Raw genomic sequence first — 18926 nt, 5'->3', positions numbered from 1 at the left:
CACTGGGCCATCTCCATTCTGTTTTCCTGCTGTTTTGATGCTCAAACAGATATAGCGCCTTTTGGTGTTGCCCATTACATAGTATCATGCATGTGAAGCATCAGCGGACAGACAAATCTCATGCAACATGTTATATAATACAAACGGCACATTGAAAATGGCTGACAAAGGAGTGTCGATTGGCTCATGCTTAATTCTAGATACAGCGCCTCACGGAGCTGCTGTTTGCCTCCACCAAGTTTTGAAGTGAATTCATCACAAAGGAAAAGTATCTCCATACACTTAACACTTTTCCTCTTCCGATTTATATCATTCGCCACAAATTGGAATCAGTGTCTTGTGAAATCCCCAACCCAGTCACTGCCAGTGTGGACTTGGCACCTTCTTCCTCTATTTGCATGGGTATTCCACCAAGTACTGTGTGCCTTAGATTGGCTGGTGATTCCAAACTGGAACCATGTAAGTGTGGACGGGGGTGCATGTGAGTGATGGAAGACACATGGCCCAGGGTAATTCCTGCTAGGGCACCAGTGCCCAGGACCCTAAATTGGATTAAATGGCATTAAGAATGTTAATTATTTATGGAGAGACCCTCTTGAAGTGAAAGTGCCTTATAATAAGGTAAGTGGCAGTTCTCCAAAGCCTCCTTTGAGGAAGCAAAGTTAATTGGGGGAGACCCTAAACTGTGACATGACATTTAGGGGCTCCTCCAGAATTGATAAGGGGATGTACTGAGGGCGAGACAGCCCATGGCATAATGGGGCACCCATACAGCTGTAATTAAATGTCAGAAAACATGCATGACAATCACCCATTTCAACCTTCTTTAACCTAAGCTGTACTCAATTCAATGTGGTTGCCTTATGAAACTTGGAGGTCTCTTTACTGGTCAAGTATTTGCATTGTCCGAGTTGTTAGGCTCCAGTTTTAATATCCTAACACAGAGTTTCCTTTACAAATTAGAAAATTCTTTACAAGCAACCTGCCCAACTTTCACTGACCTCTGTCCCTGCAGGTATAATGGGTCAGTATGAACTAAGGTCCAGAGTGCATCTCTAGAGAATATGAAGAAATTTCAGGGAATGTACTCCTTGATGAGCCCAGAGAACAATGGGAAATGGTCCTTTTATTTCAAATTTCACCACTGGAATTGAATTCAGCCACTCATAGAATACACTCGGGTTCAATCAGCACCAGGTACTTCATAATTCAACTCCAAGTGTTCATCCTTCACATAAAACTGTCCTAAAATGTACCCAGGGCGAGATCCAGCCTAGCACTAGGTGACATTTTAGGAGATGCAGATGAAGAACTCTCTGATTGTCTTGGAGTTAAAACCATTTCTAACTCCTTAACCACTACATTAATATCAGATGGCATAAAAGTGTGCCATGAAAGGTCTGATGTGATGTCCTATTCCACATCATTTGTGTGATGACTGGATGAATCTCAATCCATCTTCTATAACTCAGAAAAGTGATACTCTATATGATCTCAAATTGGGAAAAAAATCTAATTCTCTTTGTGAAAACCTGTTTAGAATTTTTTCAAAACTTCATTTAATTTAAAGTAAACATTCCAGGCCTGCTATACACCTCTTAATCCTATTTGCTGTTACATCCACTATGAAGAATCATTTTAGATGGGCCTCTAACCCTATGGCAAGGCTTCCTTAGACTGACTGGGGTGGTCAATGGCAGAGTTACTGTGGCTACATGAGCCAAACAATATAGTAAAACACTTGGTGACCCCGCTGCATTGTGGTATTTTGTAGTGACGTTTAATTCTTGTATCTGACTGTCCCACTCGTCCAGCACATCTGAACATTACTGAACACTCCATGCACATGTCACGCTGCTTTTAAAATGAGATCAGATTTAATTCAATTAAAGGAAACTGGCAGCACTGTGGTTGTATAAAAACTCAGTGTTGGAAATTTAAAAAATGTCACCTTGAAGCCCAAATGCCAGACAAACTTTACCCCCAAATCAAGTCACACACTGCATATGTTACTGGATGTTCTAGACTGACGTAACTTTCCCCTCTGAATGAACAAGTCAAAATGGCAGCCTGGTCTTTATTAGTGTGCATCTTGTTCTCCTCCCAGCGTACGTACGTGCGTACTGATACGTACTGTCTATTTCTTGTAATTTTTTCATAATTAGAAGAAAAAAAACAACATCACTTACAAAAACTTGTATCATGATGGGGCCTGACAGTTGGCCATTAAATGTAAAACTCCTCTGAGTCAGTAGACTCCTCTCTCTCTCTGGTGGCTTCAGGGAAACTTTTTGCAGAAGAGGATGAACATAAAGTCCTCCCTTTGCTTGTAGTTTGTGTGTCAGTCACATCAACGGCCAAAGCAGCTTGACGTAGACATGACTGGGAAATTCTGGTGCTGCCAATTATCTGGAACTTTTCAACAGACGTGACTGAAAAATTGAGGGAATTGGCACCATGATGGTAGGACGATGGAGTACTCAGGGTGAGCCGACTTGTCCCTCCTCTTGCATCTCTGACTCTGCCACCAACTGAACTGGATCTGCGATATCCCAGGAGGCTCTGAGGCAGAAAAGAGGACACCCTGAGTATCTCAGACGAGGAAGGAGAGCTTTGTAATTCTTCTTGGAGAGTCTTGACTTCTTGAGTACTATGGCTTACTGACGTGGATTGATGCCTCACCTACAGAATAAACACACAGACTGCTTGTTAGTACTTTCTACATCCCATAATATGCGATTAAAAATGTCACTACGTCTATATAGGTTATGGGCTTGGGGAAACAGATGACAAAGGAGTACACATCCATCTTCATGGCTATGGAAGATTGCTTGGTCCCAGCATCTTACATACTCCATTATGTAAGTGTCTTTACTGGGCACACAAAGTCAGGCCTCGAAAGGACTTTGAACTCCAATTGAGGACCACTCACCTTCACATACACCCTAAGGGCCAAGAGAAAACCCACCACTAACAAAGATCATGGTAGGAATTGGAGCCTGGTCTCTAGAGCAATACCAACCCTACTTACTAGCAATGTTAAAACAAACACAAAATAGTATTCAATAAACACACAAAACACCATAAGACTCCAAATGGTGATCAACAGTATATTGTATTAAATTAAGATACGGAAGACAGTAAAACAACATGGGAAACCCCATAGAAGTCACAGAAAGAAAACCACAATCATTAAGAAATGGCCACCCAGTCCATCCCGGGACATTTCACAATGTAGTATCCATGATTTGGGTGGGAAATGATGATGGCCTTTTAAGAAGATGCGAGACAATGAAAGAAGAGACACACAGAAGCAGTGTGTTCACATGGAGAGAGCAGGACATTAGACACCAGATGGATTTCATAGTATTTAAAGTTTCACTGTAAGCCCTGCCATTAAACAAATACATGTGGGTTGGAACCATTGGTTTTAAAATGTTCTGGGCTCCACTATCACTACTTTGTACCATAAATCCATCTAGCAATCCATTTTTCATATCTATTGTCCAAGTCAGAATTACAGGGTTGGAGTCCATGCCATAGGCATCAGGTGCAAAGCAGAAAACAACTCAGGGCATTAGAGGGCACACTCACCCACAGCCTCTCATATTGGGCTAATCTGGTGTTGGCAGTTTCCTAACATTAGATTAGATAAACGATTAATCCTCAGAAGAAATTTAGATACATACAGTAGCAGAAACATTAAAAAGCTACAGACTCAAGGTAAAGAATACAATTTATCAGTACATAGATAGACCGACAGACAGATAGACAGATCGATAGATAGAGTAGTGAAGTTAAAAGATTAACTTAAGAAGAGTATTAGCATTTAGTTTGAGATGTCGGGAGAAAGCATTGAATTGTCTGATAGCTGCAGACAGAAGAGACCCCCAGAGGTGCTTCTTAGTGTGGAATGATCCTGTAGCTAAAAGTGCTCCAAGTCAGTGCCTCCTAGAGAAGATTGAAAGTTATTTTTGACAACACAGACATCTCGCCATGCATGGCAAGGTATACATCACATTATTAAACAAAACAATACCAATGCAGCTACCAGTAACAACAGTCCCTCACTGGCAGAGCAGCTCAACCTCTTCTTTGGACGACATGAGGAGGAAAGACCAGAGACGGTCACAACCACCATTCCAGCAGCAGATACCAACAGCCAGGTACTCGCTACACAGTCTGCTGCGGTCATACACACATTCTGGAATATCAATGTAGAGAAAGCGGCTGGCTCAGATGGTGTCCCAGGTCGGGTTCTCAGAGTGTTAGCGGGGGTATTTACAACTGTCTTCAATCGATCTCTATCACAGTGCATTGTCTGCACCTACCTGAAGACATCCACCATAATACCAGTTCCAAAGGAGACTGCAGTAACCTGCCTCAATGAGCACAGGCCAGTACCATTAACACCAGTAACCATGAAGTGCCTGGAAAGACTGGTCCTCAAGTACATCAAGGCTACTCTCCCTTCCACTCTAGATCCTCACCAATATGCATACAGATTCAATAGGTCAACAGATGACACCATCTCTGCTGTCCTCCACACTACTGCTCCACCTGGAACAGCAGGGAACATATGCACAACTGCTATTTGTGGATTACAGCTTTTCGTTGAATACCATCATACCCAGCAGACTGTTTCCCAAGATGTCTATCCTAGGACTCCAACATAACATCTGGCTGTGGGACAAAGGATTTTAACAAACTGACCATAGTTAGTCAGGATGGGCCCACCACCACTCCACTTTGTAACTCAGCACAGGACCACCGCAAGGCTGTGTGCTGAGCCCTCTCTTTTACTCTGTGTATACATATGACTGCATACCAGCCCACAACACCAAAGCCATCATTAAATTGGCAGATGATACAATAATACTGGGGCTGATCACTGATGGAGAAGAGTCTGACTACAGGGAGGAGGTTCAAAACACTGACAGAATGGAGCACAGAGAATAACTTGATACTTAACACCATAAAAAACTAAATAACTCATCATTGATGTCAGGAAGAAGCAGGGTGACCGTCGGCCAGTGTATATAAACACTGACAGAGTGAAGAGTGTCTCTAGTTTTAGGTTCTTGGGTACCTACATCTCAGATGATCTTACAAGGAAAATAAACACAAAATCACAGGTTAAAAAAGCACAACAGTGACTTTACTTCCTGAGAAATCTCAGGAAAGTTGATCTATTGCAAAAGCTTCTGGTGTCTTTCTATCTTTGTTCCATTGAGAGGGTCCTGACTCATGGGATCCTCGTATGGTAAGGCAACAGCTCAGCAGCTGACAAAAGAATATCTGCAGAGAATCATGAAAACAGCCGAGAAAATCATCAACACACCTTTGGCTATCTTGGAAGACACCTACATCTCTCGATATCTACGAACGACACCCAGCATCATAAAGGACTTGTGTCATCCAGCACACAAACTGTTTGATACACTGTAGGTCCGTTAGAGCACTGACCACATGACTGATGAAACATTTTTACCCCAAATCAATTACTACACTAAATTCTGTACTGAAATCACACCCCTTATAGACATAATTATGCAATATCACATTCACCATTTATTTATTTTAATATTTTTTGTTGCATACAACGACAATTGTGTAATGTGTGACTTGTATATCTGAGAATATTAGATGTGTGGCTTTTAGAAGTATATTTTGAGCACCGTGCACCTGAATCTCATTATATGTGTTATGCTGATCTTAAGATGTATCAGAGGGGCATCCAGATCACCTTCCCATTGAATTGCGCTTGGGCTGGCTGGTGCAGGAGACAGCACAAGGAGTTGCTGAGCTTGAGCCAATCGTGAGAGAGGGGGCTGGAGGATTTGCTCTAAAAAGCTGCATAGTGCAAAACGCCCCAGATTAGAGTGGGGGTCTGACACGTGCGGGCGAAATTCCTGTAAGATACCGCTCTCATTCCATCTTAGTAGTGCATTCTGGAGAGGGCTGAATCGAGGCAGGTGGTGTGAATGAATAGATAAAAGGGCAAGAATAGCTTAGCACAGGGCTTATTTAAAAGACAGCTTAGAGGGGGCGAGCACAGGGACCGAGTGAGTGCAGAACCCATTCATTTCCTACTATAGCAATATTTTTACTTGGGCTTAGTTTTAGTTAGCTCATTTGTTATGATTCAGAATTCTTAATCACTCTTTTAACTGCTTAAAGTTTTACTTGTTACCCGTTTTCTTAACCAGCCATCAGTAAACAATGAGGTGCAAATGACAAAGGAATCACCAACCCTCCAGCTAATGTGCTTTCATTTAAACCAGTGTATGTGAATCAGAGTGTATTTGTGTTAATGAAATGTTTTGAAAAAAATGAGAGAGGAGGGAAGGACCAAGAGGTTCATATCTGTTCTAGACCCCAAAACGTATGGATGATGTTCTCAGAAAATGGAAAATCTAAAGTGTGATGAAGATTTCTGTTGGAAGGATGAAAGCACTAACAAGCCATGTAATTAAATACCAAGGTTCATTATCTGCCAGGCCTGGCGTCAAATTACGAAACGGGTTGGAATGAAAACCTGCACATGCAAGAAGTGGCAATAATAAATGCTGTCTTCAATTCAATGTACATGAAGTGGGTCCTAAGGCTACCTATCCTTCAACTTGCTGTAATGATTAGTGTCTCAAAATGAAGTGAGAATTAAGATCATCCAATGTCTGTTTTTCCTTTCCTTACCCCAGGAGAATCCCATAAATCAGAATTACTTGTCAGTCCTATTACAAGAGCTACAGACTAAATCATTTTTAGAGAGAGTGGGAAACAAAGTAAAGAAAACAGAAACCCCAGAGGCCTGTAAAAAATAACAGATTTCTCCTTTGTCTCAATCAGCTGATCGTCCAAGACTGGCGACAGAAAGCAATCTCGTTTAGGCGTGGAAGACTGCAGGCTACACCATGAGGGACAGAGTGACAGAAAATGTGCAGAATCTGCTACTGTGGGGCAGAACTAAAGGAATGACAAGACTGGAACAAATGAGACAAACAACCAAAACATCAAGATAATGTTCAGCGAGTCTTAACTGATGCCTAGAATAAGGCCGTCTCTAAGAATAAATTGCTGCCTCTCCACAATGGCTACCATTTTAAGCACAACACTGGTTGAAGCTACAATTATTATAATAAGATGGCTCAGTTTTTTTCCATCATAAATGCATGCTAAAACAAAATTTGTTAATTGTGCTAAACAAAAAAAATGAAAAAGCTAATGCTCTTGGAACTCCTTTTCTTGGAAGACACTCTCTGGGGTAAATGGAAATATTCAGTGTTACATAAAGTGCTCAGCCATGCTCGAGTAAAAGTAGGGTTGCCTTTCTGGAAAATGGCTCAAGTAAAATATAACTACACAAGTAGAAGTTTTAAAGGATTTGATATTGAGCGTACTTAAGTGTCAAAAACACTAGTAAATGTAGGATTGTTCCCCAGACACACACCCAATGAGAGTTAAGCCTGATAGGGGGCACGTTTATTTACCCAATGAACGATTCACGGCTCCTACTCTGTTCAATGCTTGTATGAACAGGGTGTTAGGAAGAGTCATGAGGTCCAGTGGCTTTGGGCATCTGCTGAAGAAAAATTCACTGACCTTGACATTGCCAATGATGTGGGGATTTTCATGGAGTCAATGATGGCTCTGATCGGGGCGCTCGAGAGACTGAGTGTCTGGGCTTGTGAGTGTCCTGGATAAAAACCAAGATCCAGACCTTTAATGAACTCTTGGGCACAGCCATCGGCAGTGTGTCCATCTGCGGAGAGAGTGTTGACCTTGTAGAGAGGTTTATTTACCTCGTCAGCAACACACATATCTCTGGTGACTCTTCCTATGAAGTCAGCAGATGGATTGGGAGAGCAACTGGGGGGGGGGGGTTTGGGGTGTCATGAGGTCGCTGGAAAGGGGTGTGTGGCGCTCCTGATATCTATGCAAAAGGAGGAAGGTCCAAGTCTTTAGAGTCCAAATGCTTTGTTTTGCTATATGGTTAGAAGACATGGACGCTATCCAGTGACCTGAGACAAACACTGGACTGCTTCAGTACTGTGTCTCTTCTGAGAATCCTTGGCTACTGCTGGGTTGACTATGTCGAACAAGTGGTTGCTCACAGAGTCCCGAATAAGGCACATTACCTGCATTGTGAGGGAGAGTCAGTTACGGTGCTATGGCCAAGTGGTGCGATTCAAGATCCAAGCAGCTGAACCAGGCCAATGGGGACACCCACGTAACCCCTGACTGTAGTAGATAGATGGTCATTTCCGGAGGGTGGGATTGGACTGCGTGTCTGCCTGGGGTGGTTGACAAACTGGGATCCTGAGCGATTTCGTCGTGTGGTGGAAGTGGCAACGCACTGTACCGATGGATGCTCCCCAACCTGACCTGATTCACAGCCGCACTCAAAGGAACAGTTACTGAAAGTAGCCACGGCTATTCCTGCTCTGTCACTCCTCCATTGTCCCCAATCAGTCTTCAAGTCATGTACCGTGCCTTTCTCCACAATCCCCTCTTATCTTCTGCAAGGCTCTATTTATCCAATGCTCCAGGAGTCAGTCTGCCTTCTTGAACCTTTGTGGGCTTGTAAAGAGAAAACACAACAAATATTCCAGAGATTCGTGGAACGCAGAGGTCAGTATGACATTTTGCTGTCAATCACCCATCAGTCTTCTGGGTAATATGCTATCTAATACAATATATACTTGTATATAGTCAAACAATGTTCTTACAAACCTAAAATAATTCAGGCTACCTTCTTTTTGTGTGCGAGTCGTATTTCAATCAAGTAACTTCCACTAGAAGCAGTGGCTTTCAGTGTAAGCGGACACCGTAATAATTGTATCCAAATGCACTAGGCAGGGTGCTAATAGGAAAGCTATGCAGGACCCCCCCCCATCCCAACTTTAAGAAGCAGCTAATCCATTCCTGGAAATCCTATCAGCGCCATCATAAATCTTAGATCTCAGCCTTCCACACTGAAACACTGCATCTGTGTTGCTTCTGTGGGCTGAAAACACCAAGCTAGTGTGGACGATACGTGGAGAGAAGAAAGAAGAAAAAAAAAAAAAAAATGTCTACATATTATTTAAATGAAAAAGTAGTGGTGTGGATGGGGGCCTTTGGTTATGGCCAGAATCGTTCTTCTAAAAACAGCTCCTTTGTGTTACTCGTAACATGGCCTTGTGCAACCTATCAGCTAAAAGTCTTTTCCATTACAGGGAGGCAGGAGCCAAACCTGACCAGGGCGATAAATAATTCTTTGCATTCTGTGGACTTAACAAAAACCAAACTGAAAATCTAAAATCAGAGCACAAAATAACTTCCTTGTATTTCAGTTCACGCTAAACTTAAAAAATAAAATCATCTCAGGCTCACTTTGCTTTTACTCCTGGGTATATCAGATTTAAAAAGCTATATAAAAATTGCCTAAAAACAGCATAGAGAAAGGGTTTGGGTGGCACAGTAATCAATGCAAGGACTTCCATCTAACTGGTCACTGGCACTGTAGAGTCCACCTGGGGCACCATATTGATTTTCTACTCACACATCAGACAAAACAAACGTTTAGACAGGACAGGCCCAACACAGGGGGCGCTCTGTAATGGCCCTGGTGTCCTGCCCAGGGCTGCACCAGATGCTGCTGGGATACACTTGGGTGCCCCAATGTCATTGTAATGGAAATACAGAATTTGGAAAAATAAATGGATGAAAAGAATTTGATAGCAATATATTTTTTTTGTAATTGTCCCATAACACACTACTCCTAAAAAACAAACAAAAAAAATCAACATCCAAACAGCAGGGTGAACCATTCTCTATCCTCATGATGTTTGCTGAAATCCATTTGTAAGAACCAACTTTAGAAAGTTAAAGCTTTAAGTTAAACTCATTTTAGTGTTTGCTTAATTATAACCTTTTACCCCCTGTAAGTTAACACGAGAGGATCCTTCTTAGCTATATCTGCAATAGAGTGTGTAAGTGTGTGCGAGTAAGTCAGTGTGTTTTGGAATGGGCTCTTACCTAGCAGAGACTGAAAGACCCATTTGCAGTTTGTAAATGGGATAGGCATACAGTTTTCTGACCATTTATAAATGGTTCAAATGTATGAGCAAACTTAAAGAATTAAACAGGAAATCTCTCTCTAGTGTATAAAAAAATCTTGGAACAAGACTTTTTTCCGGCGACGAGACATGATCTATTGAATAAAGACAGAGAAACTTTCACGTCCCGCGAGACAGGCACGTCACGTCATACTTACAACCTTTGGAAACAAGTCCCGTGATACACATGCAGAGCAGGTTAGAGATAATGGAAGTAGGAAAATTCAAAAGTCTCAAAAAAAATGAGTGAAAAGATCACATTAGCGCAAACAAACGGAAAATATTACTCGGTGAAATAATGGAACAGCAAAAAGAGATTGCAGTGTTTGAGGGCAAAAGGATAGGTGCTGTACAGGCTTTTAAATGTTTGAAGCGCCGCCTGAAATGCCGATCACGTGGAACGGAAGCAGCAGCATGCTAGCAGCTGATTGGGCAAAGAGGAGGTAAAAAAACAGCTGTTACTTGTTTCCCATTATATCACCATTTAAGAGGGGTTTCAGAGGAGCAACCACGTCTCCTTGGTATGCATTCAGCCACACTCTTCACAACAGCACAACGCGGCACAGATTCACCTCAGGAAGCCATTGCCAAGTGCCGTTACTGACAGTACTGAATGCAGATGCCCACATGTGAATTGCTCTCTCTGTTCCTTACACAACTAGACAATAATAACTGAAAAAAGCCACACGATTGTTTCACTACATGGAAGACACTGCCTGCTGCTGCTAGACTGGTAATGCACAACCATGAGAAAGAATATTGAGCAGACGCACACATGTGAATTTCCCCTTGGGATTAATAAAGTATCTATCAATGAAATCAAAGTGATGAGAGCTGAACAGACATTATAGACATCCATCCGTCCACCCATTTCTCAGCTGCCATCTAGAAGTGGACGTTGTGCAAAATTCATGTCATTTTCTAACCTGCCTAATCCAGACCAGGCTCGTGAGCTAACTGGAGCCTATCCCAGCAATCATCAGACACAAGGCAGGAACAAACCTGGACATGGCACCAGTGCATCACAGGGTGAGAACACACACACACACAGATTATAGGAGCATATGAACAGCACAAATCCACCTAACCTGCATTTGTTAGGACTGTGGAAGGACAGCAGAGCACTTGGGAAGAACACAGAAACTCCACGCAAGGAACACTTGGGACATGACCACCATTTTCCTTCACTGTGAGGCAGCACAGGTACCACTGTGCCACCTAATAATCATAATTGTTGTCTTCAATTCCTTCCATCCATGAATCTAGTCTATTTTTCTCTGCTAAAGGCAAAATAAATAATAAATCCATCCATTCTCCTAATCTGCCTATCATGGGGCAGCTGGAGCCTATCCCAGCAATCTTCAGACACAGGGCAGGAACAAACCCTGGATAATAATAATGCTCTAATAAGTAGTAACAATGTAATTAAAAAAACAAAATGATCATCAGAATTTCCTAAATATCTTTGTCCATTAATCTATTCATACATTTTTCCCCGCTATAAGCACAATAATAAAAATAATCCATCCATCTTCTTAACCCTATTATCCAATTCTTTTAGACATTAAAGAAATACTCCACCAAAAAGTCATATTTTTTTAAATGTCCCTTACAAATTGTTTTCTCTCCCACAGTTCAAAGGCATGCAGGTTAGGTGGACTGGCAATGTTAAACTGGCCCGTGTGGCAGCACGAGTGTGTTCATCCTGCAATGGACTGGTGTCCTGTCCAGGGACTGTTCCTGCCTTGCACTCTATGCTTGCTGGGATAGGCGGCTTAGATTTCCTCGAGACCCTGCTCTGGATAAAGTGTGTTTGGAGGATGGATGGATGGATGGATAGATGATGTAGTGCTCTTAGCGATATCTTTCCTTGCTGTAAACGTCAGATTTTCATAAACAAAGACAACAGCAAACATTTTGGAAACAAAGCTGCATACCTGAAGCACAATGACGTTTCCATCGTAGTCCTCTGTTTGCCATCTGCAGTGGTTAATGGGATTGAGGACTTTGGGCAGGTTCAGGTTTTCCACTTCAGGGACCCAAAACTCTAAAAAAGCAGAAGAGACCAGAGATGGCAACATCTCCGGAGGCAGCTGTTTCAGTGCTAGCTGAACTTGAAAGTGTTGATTGAGACTGCCAACAGTAAAACAGCAGAATCCTTCACGGGCAAGAGTGACCTCCTGACCCAGAAGAGCACGGTACAACAACACATTGCGTGAAAACATCATGTAACTGCAGTAAATGGTGAAACGTAACAATTCTTTCCCATAGTGCACTTGGCGGATTGCCCAGAGTGGCAGGTCTTGAGCTCCAGCGAGACTATAGAAATCCTGATTGCCTGGCATGTACGGCAGGATGCGACGACATGAACTGGCAAGCTCAGTGTGGTGGTAGCACCAGGGTGAACAGCTGAAGCACTTGTTGAACAGTTGCAGAGCCCTATTATCCTGCAAGTTATCACTCTCCTCTTGCACAAAGACGACCACTGCCAAGGATGGCTGCCTAAAGATTGGATGTGCCATGACGCAATTGTTAGTGAGCCTAGGAGCACCACAGCGGGCCTCTCGCTCCGACACCAAGAACAGCTGGGAGGTCACACCAAGCTTGTGTAAAAGATCAGCCACAGAGCTAAACAGGTTATGGCCGCAGCCAGAATCAGCAATGAGGTGGAGGGTCACCATGCTGCCAACATCTGCCTCCAGAGACATTTCACCTGTGCCAAAGGAAAGAAATTTCAATAGTGGTCAGTCAAGCAATCACCAGAGCATGACATTTTACAGTCTTATGAAAAAGTTTGGGAACCTCTCTTAATTCTTTGGATTTTTGTTTATCATTGGCTGAGCTTTCAAAGTAGCAACTTCCTTTAATATATGACATGCCTTATGGAAATAGTAGTATTTCAGCAGTAACATTAAGTTTATTGTGTTATCAGAAAATATGCAATATACATCATAATAAAATTAACCAGGTGCATAAATTTGGGCACCCCAACAGAGATATTACATCAAAACTTAGTTGAGCCTCCTTTTGCAAATATAACAGCCTCTAGACGCCTCCTATAGCCTTTGATGAGTGTCTGGATTCTGGATGGAGTTATTTTTGACCATTCTTTCAACAAAATCTCTCCAGTTCAGTTAAATTTGATGGCCTGCTGAGCATGGACAGCCTGCTTCAAATCATCCCATAGATTTTCGATGATATTCAAGTCAGGGGACTGTGACGGCCATTCCAAAACATTGTACTTCTCCCTTTGCATGAATGCCTTTGTAGATTTCGAATTGTGTTTTGGGTCAATGTCTTGTTCGAATATCCAACCCCTGCGTAACTTCAACTTTGTGACGGATGCTTGAACATTATCCTGAAGAATTTGTTGACATTGGGTTGAATTCATCCAACCATCAACTTTAACAAGGGCCCCAGTCCCTTAACTAGCCAGGTGTTTTTTCTTGGAATGCGATGTTCTTCTTCCACCATGCAAAGCGCTTTTTGTTATGACCAAATAAACTCTGTGCTTTGGACTGATGAGACAAAAATGTTGTTCCAAAATGAATCTGGCTTGTCTAAATGAGCATTTGCATACAAGTGACTCTGTTTGTGGCGTGAGTGCAGAAAGGGCTTCTTTTTCATCACCCTGCCATACAGATGTTCTGTGTTCAAATTACGCTGAATTGTAGAACGACGTACAGATACACCATCTGCAGCAAGATGTTCTTGCAGGTCTTTGGAGGTGATCTGTGGGTTGTCTGTAACCTTGTTCTCACAATCCTGCACATATGCCGCTCCTGTATTTTTCTTGGCCTGCCAGACCTGGGTTTAACAGCAACTATGCCTGTGGCCTTCCATTTCCTGATTACATTCCTTACAGTTGAAACTGACAGTTTAAACCTCCGAGATAGCTTTTTGTAGCCTTCCTCTAAACCATGATACTCAATCTTTGTTTTATGATCTTTTGAGAGTTGCTTTGAGGATCCCATGCTGTCACTCTTCAGAGGAGAGTCAAAGAGAAGCACAACTTGCAACTGACCACCTTAAATACCTATTCTCATGATTGGACACACCTGTCTATGAAGTTCAAGGCTTAACGAGCTAATCCAACCAATTTGGTGTTGCAAGTAATCAGTATTGAGCAGGTACAGTACATGCATTCAAATCAGCAAAATTACAAGGGGACCCACATTTTTGCACAGCCAGTTTTTCACATTTAATTTAATACAACTAAATACTGCTTCACTAAAAATCTTTGTTCGGGAAACACCCCAGTACTCAGATGTTCCTAGGAAATGAAAGACATACCACTGATATCTTTTTTGTTGAAAGTAGAGTAAATTATTATGCAGGCTGACGGCGGTTCATAAACTTTTTCATATGACTGAATTACAAAGAATATTACTCAAAACATACAGCTAATAATCAGGGGAAACGGTCCTGCCAGATAGGAAAACTGAACAAGCTGTAATGACCAGACTAGCATGCTTCAAAGAAAAAGAATTTACTTTGTTAGGGACATACAGTCAATATTTTTTCTTTTATATGAAAGGTGTCACTGAAGGGTGAAAATGAAAGGATTTTCATCAAAATTACAACAAGAAAGCTTCAAAGCAGTAATACTGACAGCAAAGGAATACCTAATTGTACCTGAGGATTAGTGGCAATCAAGATGAGGGCAGATGAAGGTCCCAGTCCACCATCTTGGAAGTCCTAAGCTCAGACAATGAGCCCTCTAAGAGAATCAAATAAAACAGAAAAAGTAACGCGCCATTGTTTTCAGAGTGCTGCAAGAACGGGAAGGCTATGCTGGTTAGATACTAAAAAAAATGACTGCAGCACAGACGCAACAGGCCACTCGGAAGACATTGGTGCTCAAGGGAAGCAGAAGCTATGAAGCATCCACATGATAGATCAAGATGCTTAAATTAAAAAATCCAAGAAAGGTAACATGCATATATATTATTGCTAATTAGGAGCAATTAAAAACCAAGAAAACAGCTGTTTAAGACTAAAATAAACAAGGGTTCAAAATCTTAATGGGTGAGGCAACTAAAGTGAAGCAGAAGTGTTACTTGAGCAATAAGTGCTTCTTATTAAAAAACTGGGTTGGAGCAAAAACTGCAGCCACTGCGGCCCTCCAGGGCCGTGATTGAGGACCCCTGCTATAACTATAAGCCATGCCTTCTATTACAGCATGACAAAGAAATAAAGTCTCTCTGGCTCCTCAAGGTAACCCTGGGCATCAAGTTGAACAGAAACGCAATAGGCTTTGTACCGGTCTTATACAAAAGATTTACCAACGATTGTGATGGTGCTGCCTCCTGCTCCAGAAGTCAGCTACAAGAAATCATTAACTATATCACTCGCTTCAATTGATCTCTCTGGTTTGTAATTGACATTTCCACCACAACTCTACCATTTTTAGATTTTCTATCAGCTTTCCAGGACTTAAAAGTTCTGTCTATTACAAGCCAACAGACTCACACAGTTACCTTCTCTACAGCTGCTTCCATCTCCCCGGCATACTAAAAACTCTACCTCCTTCAAAGTTCCTCAGACTCCACCAAATCTGCAGTGATGAGGGTGGACTTCTGTAATAAAGCACTTAGAATGAGGAGTTTCCTCATTGATAGAAGACACCCTTCCTTGTATATTCCAAACAGGACACTCAATCAAGCCAAGAACAGACCTCCTATCATCCACTCTAAAATAAACCCCAATAATGAAACTCTCATCCCACTGGCCCTCCTATTCCATCAGAGGACATTAAATAAAATCTCCCCCATGTTGCAGACTGATCCTTCCTTCCACTATGGCCTTTTTCTCTAACCTTTCACTGATCTCCATCCATCAACCACCTAACCTATGCAAACATCTCATCCACAGTTCACTTCACAGAGGAGAGCCACACTCCACAAAAGGCACTTTTAAGTTGTATCACTTGCAAATATGTTACCAACAATACCCTTGTATCTGGTTCATTGGGTAAACATTAAACAATAAGATCTCTTACCAGTCTAAAAATCTAGTTTACTGTATTTCTTGTAGGAAGTGTCCAGCCATCTACAAATGTGAAACAGGGAGACAGCTAGCAGTTTGTTTCAGCGAGCACGTTTGAGCTGCTGAGATTAAAGATCTTGCAAAGCCTATTGTAGATCACTTCATATCCCTTGATGAGAGCCACTCAGTGTCCTCTGTGTTCTTTTACAAGGTTTCAAAGACACTTTTCAAAGAAAAACCAGAAGAAACTAAAACATATTCTCGCACTGGGATCACACATCTTCAGGTATTTTGTCTTCAGTTGTACACACAGCCAAAATGTTGTGGCTTTTACCTTCTTTCCTTTTCAACATGGAAATAATCTTCAACCTTTTTCTCCTTGGCAGATGCACTCCGATGCAGCCCTACACTAACTCCATCAGAAATGCAACTCTGTTGAGATTGTCAGCAGTGGTTTTTGCAGCTGCCTCACCAATCAAGTATCAGTGTTCAAATCCCATACCTGTTAGCTGGGCAGAGGTTTCAAATTTTCCACCAAGCACTCGGTTTTCTTTTTTGTCACCTTCCCAAAGCCATGCAGGTTAGATTGACCAGTGACCCTGAATCAGCCCTGTGCAAGTTTAAGAGTCAGCTTGGAGACAGACTGGGGTCCTATCCAAGAGTTGGTCCATACAATACTGCATTAAGTGCATAAAATACAGTGAAATTCCCAATTGTATAATCAGTCAACTTGCAACACATCACTATCCTCAGAAAATGATCATTTTATTCAATAGACCACACAAATAATTTTCATTTGTACAGCCAATTCATGGAACCGTTTGAAGAAAAAAAAAAAATCCTCAAGAAAAACTCCAGTGTAATTATAGTGGGATTCTGATGTTGAGGCGGTAGTGAAATAAGGAACATCAGGGGTCAAGGATATGGAGCGGATTAATTCCCTGATATTAAGCTGGTACCCCCACAAGCATCGGTGGGGTAAAGGTGTTTTTTTTTTTTATTTATAGAATATTATATATGTTACTTTTGATTAGTGTAGGTGGGTGTGTTTAGTAGGTGGGTGCCCTGTGAGGAGGCTGGTGGCCAGAGTGGGTCAACACATAGCCAGCTAACTGACTACGTTGTTATTGGTTACTTAGAAAATCAGATAAGACATTCACACTAAGCTCAGACAAGCGGTTGAAAATAAAGAGATCAATAAATGTTAAAATACCAACCATAAGTGGATTGTGTTTTTCTGAAGCATTCTTCTGTTCTTTTCTCCCTGTCCCAAAGTTACAGCACTTTGTTGCTCCGTCCACTTGAGAATTTAAGCACAGGCCTTTGACCGAAGGCCAGCTCTTTTCTGGATTAGCACAAAAGCCTTCATTGTACATTTTATTTTTTTGTCAAACTCTTGAGGCTTAACAGTAAACAAGAATAAACCCACACTGGCTTGCTTCTTTCTTTCTTCCTTCCATCCATCCCTTTAGTCAAAGAGCCTAAAGAATTTACTGGCCATCTGAACACACACGGAAACTGAATTACAGCAAGCTTTAATCAATAAGCAACTTGACCTCTCCATCTTATTAAGCTCTGCCGACACCACTTAGCGCACAGTAAAGAGCAGCAGGTCTGAGAACACAACACCACAGAAGAGGAGAGACTAAACACATAAGCACACCAATGCCTAGGCCTCATCTGCGGCAGCGTTTCCATCTGGCCCCTGTCTGCTGTTCCCAAGCTCCAGGTCAGGGTTTGATCTGCTCAGCTTTAATCTCTAAATCCACAAACCCGCAGCAGAATGCAGCATTCCTGCATGACACATGAGCAAGGTTCTCTGCTGATTGGCTATAGTGATAAATAAGAGGATCAATGGGGGATGGGGTGGGGGGAGATATACAAGGGGGACAGAATTTGGTTCCCAAATGCAAATGGAGTACTTGTTATAGTAACTAGAAAAGAGGCATCCACTCAGAAATCCCGGGAATGCAAAGTGCCTTAACTGTTCATTCTGGCAGCATAGAGGAGGATAAAATAGGCAAATGGGGACATAAATGTACTTGAGAAGCACAAAAGTGAGGCTTTTATTATTAGAAAGTTTCAAGCCTCATGTCACAAATCATCATCCCCCCATCTGTGGGAAGAAATAAGTTTAATCATCAGGCAATTTGCTTTTGGGCCAGACTTACTGTATATGTTTAATACATGACAGAGTGCTTCTGTAAAGCCCCTCCATTCACATATTCTTTTTGTATTTCCACTTCTTTTAATACAGGGATTCATGGACGTCAGAGCCTATTCTGGCCACACTGGGTGCAAGGCAAGAACTAAAATAAAAATGACAAATAAACCGGACTCCAGGTTTTTAGTTAAACTGGGGCCTTGCACATTAACACCAGTCTTAAAACCTTCAATATATAAAATAAACCCACCCGTCTTCAAACTCATTTAATCCAGTGTAGAGAATTCATCGGGCAGCATCAAGACTAGATGGCCACCCACAGCAAGAAGTCACAGACACACACATATACAGTACATACATAACTATACACATACATACACAAACGTTGTTATTCTGCTGCCTTGTGCTAATACCATTTCAATTAATCTTTCCCTCATGATCTACAATAAATTCAAAATTGTGTTAATAAATTTTAAAAGAAAATGCTACGATAGTGGTTTGTCACCTGGAGCTTAAAAGAAGTTTGTTGATGAAACAAGACAATGACTAGAAACGCAGGAGTAAATCATCAACACAATGGCTTATGCTGGAATGAAAAAATCCACACCTCAATCCTGTGGCATGACTGAAGCCATTTTGCAAGAGGGCACGGCCTACAATTACTTTTAACTGTT

At 41.8% G+C, this 18926-nt stretch overlaps 1 protein-coding gene across 1 annotated transcript; it reads right to left on the bottom strand.

The window, feature by feature from the left end:
* Positions 1-1860: 1860 nt before the first annotated feature.
* LOC114661512 (protein FAM124A-like) lies at positions 1861-18124 on the bottom strand. Its single transcript, XM_051935180.1, has 3 exons — positions 17306-18124; positions 12038-12813; positions 1861-2682 (listed from the first exon to the last, which is right to left on the bottom strand). Exons 2-3 carry the CDS (start codon positions 12806-12808, stop codon positions 2227-2229), a joined length of 1227 nt encoding a protein of 408 aa, XP_051791140.1. The 5' UTR covers positions 12809-12813; positions 17306-18124; the 3' UTR covers positions 1861-2226.
* Positions 18125-18926: the final 802 nt, after the last annotated feature.

This window comes from Erpetoichthys calabaricus, chromosome 12, assembly GCF_900747795.2.
Source record: "Erpetoichthys calabaricus chromosome 12, fErpCal1.3, whole genome shotgun sequence".
Lineage (NCBI taxonomy): Eukaryota > Metazoa > Chordata > Cladistia > Polypteriformes > Polypteridae > Erpetoichthys > Erpetoichthys calabaricus.
Note: the sequence above shows the minus strand (reverse complement) of the source record. Positions and strands in the feature narration are given on the sequence as shown.

Coding starts and splice junctions, on each gene's coding strand:
- LOC114661512 (XM_051935180.1), bottom strand. CDS start 12,808: ATGTCTCTGGAGGCAGATGTTGGCAGCATGGTGACCCTCCACCTCATT. Junction 2,683..12,037: donor GAAACGTCATTGTGCTTCAG/GTATGCAGCTTT, acceptor TTTATTCTGTAG/GTGAGGCATCAATCCACGTC.